This window comes from Phalaenopsis equestris, unplaced genomic scaffold (assembly GCF_001263595.1).
Source record: "Phalaenopsis equestris unplaced genomic scaffold, ASM126359v1 Scaffold000428, whole genome shotgun sequence".
Taxonomy (NCBI): domain Eukaryota; kingdom Viridiplantae; phylum Streptophyta; class Magnoliopsida; order Asparagales; family Orchidaceae; genus Phalaenopsis; species Phalaenopsis equestris.
In genome coordinates this window covers 2,305,910-2,313,008 of record NW_018164869.1, presented here as the reverse complement: position 1 = coordinate 2,313,008, position 7,099 = coordinate 2,305,910, and the positions used below count along the sequence as shown (strand labels likewise).

At 35.3% G+C, this 7,099-nt stretch overlaps 1 protein-coding gene across 1 annotated transcript; it reads right to left on the bottom strand.

Moving 5' to 3' along the window:
• Positions 1–1,139: 1,139 nt before the first annotated feature.
• LOC110027490 (receptor-like protein kinase ANXUR2) lies at positions 1,140–4,001 on the bottom strand. The gene has a single exon (XM_020728946.1). It carries the CDS (start codon positions 3,903–3,905, stop codon positions 1,296–1,298), a length of 2,610 nt encoding a protein of 869 aa, XP_020584605.1. The 5' UTR covers positions 3,906–4,001; the 3' UTR covers positions 1,140–1,295.
• Between the last annotated feature and the right edge of the window lie 3,098 nt (positions 4,002–7,099).

Sequence of the window (7,099 nt, the reverse complement as noted above, 5' to 3'; positions counted from 1 at the left end):
TACTGGTAGATCCTCTTCTTTTTCAATATAAATGGTACAACATTTCTAATAGGTATCAACATAGATTAATTTGAGACAATAATATCAATGTGATTTATGTTGTCTTGTTATGATCAAATATTAAAAACTCTATGTTCATTTTTGCACGATAGATTTCATAAAAATGGGTTACTACCACCAATGTAAAGTTGCCATTGATTTGAAAAGACAATCAGAGGTTATAATGCATATTTACTATTATATTTGGTCTCTCTTCCATTTCACTACCCTTTATGGCAGAGTTATGTATGCCGAAAAATTCATTGGGTGCAAAATTTTTGCATATGACTCACTGTGAAGCAAATCCCCTTTTTTATAATACAAAAATTTTCAACTAAATTCAATTTTGAGTCTTTACATTATCCAAATGGTGGAGGCTCTAGTAATGATAGAGTTTTTGCTAAATTAAATAATTATTATGGTGGTGATAAAGATGTCAGACATTGATCACCTTGATGTTGCTAATGAAGGTGAAGGCTCGAGGATGACACTTGGCTAGAGTAAATGTGAGGGCGGGGAAGCCAGCGTTGACTTTAGGTAGCGAGAAATGTAGTCTTATGTAAATTCTTGGGCAATTATATAGGTACAAATGTTGCAATGAAGGGTGACACTACTAATGACCCACATTAAAAACTTCATTCTTAAGGTTGAGGTCATTATAGGACTTAGCATAGAAATCAAGCTATACTAAGAACATTCATTTATTTTATAGAGAATTTATAAGTTTCTTCATATTCACAGATTGTTATCATCGAATTTAAAACCTATGAGAGGAAAGATGGAACTTATAAAGAGGTGGTTCAAGCAATTTATTTAATGAAGGCCATACTGTGGTGAAAGATGTAGGCAATTGATTATGGAATAAAGGAGGAAATTTTTCACAAGTGGAGGAGGTGGTTTGGTAGATTTTTCTCAAGAGAAGCTTATGCTAAGATTGAACAAGATAAGGAAGGGACAGATGGGAGAATGAGAAATTTTCACAAATATATATATATATATATATATATATATATATATAATAAGACTATATTAATATTTAGAATTTAACTTAGCAACAAAATTAAGCATAATTATTCGAGCAGAACATATCATGTCATCTTTCTATATACAAACATATGTTAAGCAAAAAAACCAAACAAACTGACATCAACATAACAAAAAAAAAAAACTCAACCAGAAGGAAACAATTTTCCTTCAAAAGACAAAATGATCATTTAATCCTATAACCTCCGCATCATCTTCCTTCAATGGTTTGTTTACCTTCCCTTTGGATTGACAAACTGCGAAAAAACTGACATTTCATTTAAATCATCCAACACCTCCCTCATTTCATTAGCGCTTCCATCTCCTCCATTTGACAAATGGAGCAATTCACCATTGTCCCCACTTTCATGAGAGCTCGCCTCTCCATCTTCATGACTCCCCTGCAACTGCAACGCAAACTCAAGGTTCCAAAGCACATCACCCATGGCCGGCCTATCAACTCCATGCTCCGAAACACACTTCTCGGCCAACTCCACAAACTTATTCAAACATTCGAACTTAATCTTTCCTTTCAGGAAAGGATCGAGAATCTCAAAAATTGTACCTTTTTTTTTATTATGAATTGCCCAATCCGCAAGGCTAACTTGCTCCTTTGAAAGACTGGGATTAAGAGCCGGCCGTGCGCACAATACCTCAAATAGCACAACTCCGAAGGAGTAAACATCTGATTTAGTAGTTAATTGTTGTCTCCTGAAGTATTCAGGATCAAGATATCCAAAGCTTCCTTTCACCACAGTGCTTACATGAGACTGGTTCAGCAATGGAGCCGTCTTCGACAGCCCAAAGTCTGAAACTTTAGCCACGAGATTCTCATCCAGAAGTATATTTGTAGTCTTTACATCTCTATGAATGATTGTGTGCTTGGCTCCTGTGTGAAGGTAATGAAGCCCTCTCGCCGCTCCTATGCAGATCTCGAGCCTCTGTTTCCATGACAAAGCCGGCTTGTCTGTTTTATAAAGATGTTCTCTCAATGTTCCATTAGACATATAGTCATAAATGAGACACATTTCATTGTCTTCTTCGCAGTATCCGATGAGTGAGACTAAGTGCTTGTGCCGAAGCTTGGACAGCATTTCAATTTCTGTTTGAAATTCATGCAAGCCTTGTTCTGAATCAGGATTTGCTCTTTTTATAGCCACTCTGGTTGAACCTCCATCGATTATTCCTTTATACACTTTCCCAAATCCACCAACACCTATAATAAGAGACTCATCAAAGTTTTTTGTTGCCTGCTTTATTTCAAAAATGGAGAAATTGCGACAGAGACTTGTTGCCATGTTGGAAAGCTGACTGCTTGCGCAGCTTTTGGAGGAGATGGTGGATTTGCTTCCAGTAGTGTGAGAATTCCTGTAAAGTGGGAGCCAACCCGAGCCACTAACATCAGTTGCATTATCAATTACTACTCTTTTTCTCTGATAAACAATGAAACAGAGGGCAAAGATGAGACCAGCAGCAACAGCAAATGTAGCACCACCAATCACATGCAGTTTCTTACTGGAATAATCCTGCTGTTCTAACTCATTCTCAAGAATCTCCAACGGCTTCGGATTCAGTCCGGCGAGGTTCCCGCCTGCATCGCTTAATTTAAATATCTCCATTCCATTTAAAATTGCATCAAAAAACTCTGGTTTTGAATCAACAGAAGGGTGGAGCTCCACCAACAATTGCTCATCTTGGCTAACAAAAATTGCATAATCTTTATAAACAGGAACTGCCATAGACGAAGCAAGAGCGATGACATCAACGTCTTTTTGTGCGGTCTGGTTATTCATAAATATATCAAAAACTCTCTGGTTCACTTTAGGAAGCTGGATTTCACAGAAATGGAGTCTCACCACATAAGTGAAATTGCTGTCGATTTGGAAAGACCATGAGAGGTTATATTGAATATTCAATTTAGGATCTGGTCCCATCTGTCTCGCAGTTCTGTACACATCCAATGGAGCTATGTATGCCGGTAAATTCATTGGGTATTGAATTTTGACACGCGGCCCTATGGCCGCCGTGACGCCAACCCCTGCTCCGGCGATATAAGGTGTATCATCATACCATGTGCGACCAAATCCTGTGTCATTGTTTGGAGGAATGAATTGTCCCCCTACATTCAGTCTATACATTGTTTGTAAAGCAAATGCTTCAATGGTGACAGAGCTGTCACTGAAGCCAACCATGGCGGCGGATTCAGGGAACATGTCTGGCATTGAGATTAACTCGATGCCATTAATGAAAGCAAAGGGATTGTGATTACCAGCGGCTGGAGTAAAGGTGAGGGAGAGGAAATCATCATTAATCGGTGGGAGGGTAAATTCTCTTATAATGTAGCCTTGGGTTAATGCTTGGGCAGTTATATAAGCGCTGAAGTTGTGAAGGAGGGTGAAACTACCAGCATCAATGGTGGCAGGGAAAGCGAGCACATTGAAGAATCCATTTTCTGGGCTGAGGCCATTATAGGAGGCGGGATAGAAATGAAGACGGATTAAAAGACGCTCCTTTTTGCTGACAGAGAATTTATAAGTTGCTTCAGATTCAAAAATGGCTGCTTTCATGTAAGGAACGGTGGATGGGAGAGATGGATCTTGAAAAGAGGCGGTTGAAGGGGTTGATTTGGGGGAGGTGATGCCAATGGCGGAAGCTTTGGAGGAATGTTCGCCGATCCATTTTCGACCATCGGCGTCGAGTTCATCGGAAGATGAGCCGCAGTTGAGAAGCATGAAGACGGAGGGGTTGTAGACGCCATTGATGGTGGCAGAGATGCGATTGAGAAAGGTGATGGAGATGAGAAGAAGATGAAGAAAGATTTGGGTTTTGTTTGTGGACGCCATGGAATGGCGTGCAGGGAAATGGTGGAAGGAGAAAATTGATGATGAAATAAAGGAGGGAATTTTGTTGAGGAGGTTGGAGGAGGAAGAAGACGTTTGGAGAATTTTCCTCCGGGAAGAAGTCAATCTGTGGTTGGGAGAGAAAGAAGGGGACGCAGAAGCAGGGACGTTCGTTTTAAAATTTTGAATATTCTGACTTTTTATGAGTAAATTCAGCGTTGCAGCTTTTTAGTGCTCTTATTCTGAAATACGGCCCGCGGGTCCGACGGTCGATACGCGGCCCACGTTTGCAGCTACGCCAAACGGACCCTTAATTCGACTTGATAATTTTTAATTAACTACAAGATAAATAATTAATTTATAGCATAATATTTGAAATATAATTTAAAATAAGCTTATTGTAATCATATTTTTAATTATATTTAATTTATAATTCTAAAATAGTTTAATTAATGTGGTTGTGAGAAGTGAAGAAGTATGTATCTTTATGAATGTAAAATAAGCATATTGTTCAAAATTTTATGTGCTATCGTTTGTATTCTTGTCCCTTCATCTTTGTTTGTTTTGTAAAATTATTTATAAAATTTTTTTAAAAATTATTATTATTAATATTAAAAATCATAAAAAAAATTATTTAAAAGGTAATTTCTGTTTCAGGGTCATCAGTTCTATCATTATTTATTCAGATGTGACTTTAGAAAAAAATTTGTAAACGATGAAGCTCCTTTAAATGAAATCTTGATCGCCATAATCACATTATCATAGCCTCCGCCAGCTCAATGCCACCACGAATCAAGGCCTACGCCGCTTATCACTCCCTTTCTTTCCCCAAAATCGTAGCTAAGCCACTTCACCTTTTAGGTCCTGCTTGAGGCATTGTTTTGGGGGCTTTTTGTTTTCAAAAGTTGTATTCATGCGTTTAACATTTAGTTTTTGTTTTGTTTTTTGGTGCTAGTCATCCATGAAACGGAGAAAGTGAGAATGTAGGGGAGCCGGTTTGTTCAACGGTGGATACTCCGTTTCGGTTACAAAATCTATTTGCTACCCCATGAAAATGGCATTATCTCTCCCCATATCTCTGATATTATCATTGGTTCGCTTCATCTCTCTATCCCCCCTCCCCAACCGCTTTCTCTTCTGCTGCGGTTTTAGAGAAAATTCTCGATCTGTCTCTTTCAGCTATCTTCGTTTGTCATCTCTATATGTATAATGTCTCCCCTTATCTATGTTCTTGTGGTTTAATTTTGGTATCTTATTGCTTCTTTAACTCTTTTAGCTATACATTTCTCATTTTAACGTTTGTTTGTTTGAGATGTTTAGTTGATTTAAGGGTTTTGTTGCTTTGGTGGAGAGAAAGTAAGAGTAGTGCTTGTTATTTTGAAAATATATTCATGATCATTTGGTTTTCTGCTTTTGCAAATATTTCAGTTTTCATGTTAGATCGATAGCTACATTTCCTTTTTCTTCTCTTCAAATATGAAAAGTGATTGTATGTAGAGAATTTAGGAATAGGGTTTGTTCTTTTAAAAATATATCTATGAGAATTTGATTTTCTGTTATTACAAATTTCTCAATTTTCATATTGGATCAGTATTTGGATTTCCCTTTCTTCTTCTCTATACTTGGAAAGGATTGTATGAAGATAATTTAGGAGTAGTGCTTGCTCTTTTGAATATATATACATGAGAATTTGGTTTTTTGATATTGCAAATATCTCGGTTTTCATATTGGATTAATAATTAGTTTTCTTTTTCATCTTCTTCATACTTGAAAATGATTATATGGAGAGCATTATGAGTAGCTCTTGTTCTTTTGAATATATATACATGAGAATTTGGTTTTCTGCTATTGCAAATATCTCAGTTTTCATGTTATATCACTAATTACATTTCTCTTTCTTTTTCTTCAAACTTGGAACTGATTGTATACAAAGAATTTAGGAGCAAGATTAGATCTTTTAAATATACATTCATGATAATTTGATTTTTTCTGCTATTGTAAATATTCATGAGAATTTTGTTTTTTTTATTGTAAATATCTCAGTTTTCAAGTAAGATCACCAATTACATTTCTCTTTCTTATTCTTCTAACTTGGAAAAGATTGTATGGAGATTATCTAGGAGTAGTGCTAGTTCTTTTGTAAATATATCCAATAAAATTATGTTTTATTATGCAAATATGTCAGTTTTCAAGTTAGATCAATAATTGCATTTCTCTTTCCCTTTCTTTAAACATGGAAATGACTGTATGTAAAGAAATTAGAAACAATCTTTGTTCTTTTGAAAATAAATTCATGAGTACTATGTGTACTGCTATTGTAAATAGCTCAATTTTCATGTTGGATCAGTAATTACATTTTCTTTTTCCTCTATTACAATCTGAAAAAACTATTTATGTACAGAATTTAAGAGCATTGGTGGCTCTTTCGAATATATGCTCTGAGAAAATTTTTGTGAGTTGTTGCAAACATATCATTTTACATGTTATTATAAGTAATTGAAATGCCATTTTCTCTGCTTCTAACTTGAAAAGGATTGTATGAAGATTATCTAGAAGCAATGCTGACTATTTCGAAAATATATCCATGAGAAATTGGTTTTGTGGTAATGTAAAAAACTTAGTTCTCATGTTATTTCAGTAATTGTATTTCCATTCCATTCTCTTCAAACATGAAAATGAATGCATGCAGAGAATTTAGGAGCAATGTTGTTTCTTTTGAATATATATCCAAGACAATTTAGTTTTTTACTATTGCAAATATATCAGCTTTCATGTTTGATCAATACTTTCATTTCATTTCTCTCTTCATCAAACTTAGAGAAGATTGTATGGAGAGACTTTATGAGTAGTGTTGTTTCTTTTGAAAATATATCCATGAGAATTTAGTTTTCTGAATTTACAAATATCTATTAGAATTTGATTTTTTTTTTTTTGCTAATGCAAATATATCAATTTTCATGTTAGATCAGTAATTGCATTTTTATTTCATTCTCTTAAAAAATAGAAATGAATTCATGCGGAGAATTAAGGAGCAGTGACGACTCTTTTGAATATATATCCATGAGAAATTTATTTTTTGTTATTGCAAATATTTCATTTTTCATGTTGGGTCGGCAATTTCATTTCTCTTTCAACTTCTTCAAACTTGTAAGGGATTTTTTGGAGTGAATTTAGGAGTAGTGCTTACTTTCTATATA

Excerpts from the sequence above, each read along its gene's own strand:
- LOC110027490 (XM_020728946.1), bottom strand. The coding sequence starts at position 3,905 with ATGGCGTCCACAAACAAAACCCAAATCTTTCTTCATCTTCTTCTCATC.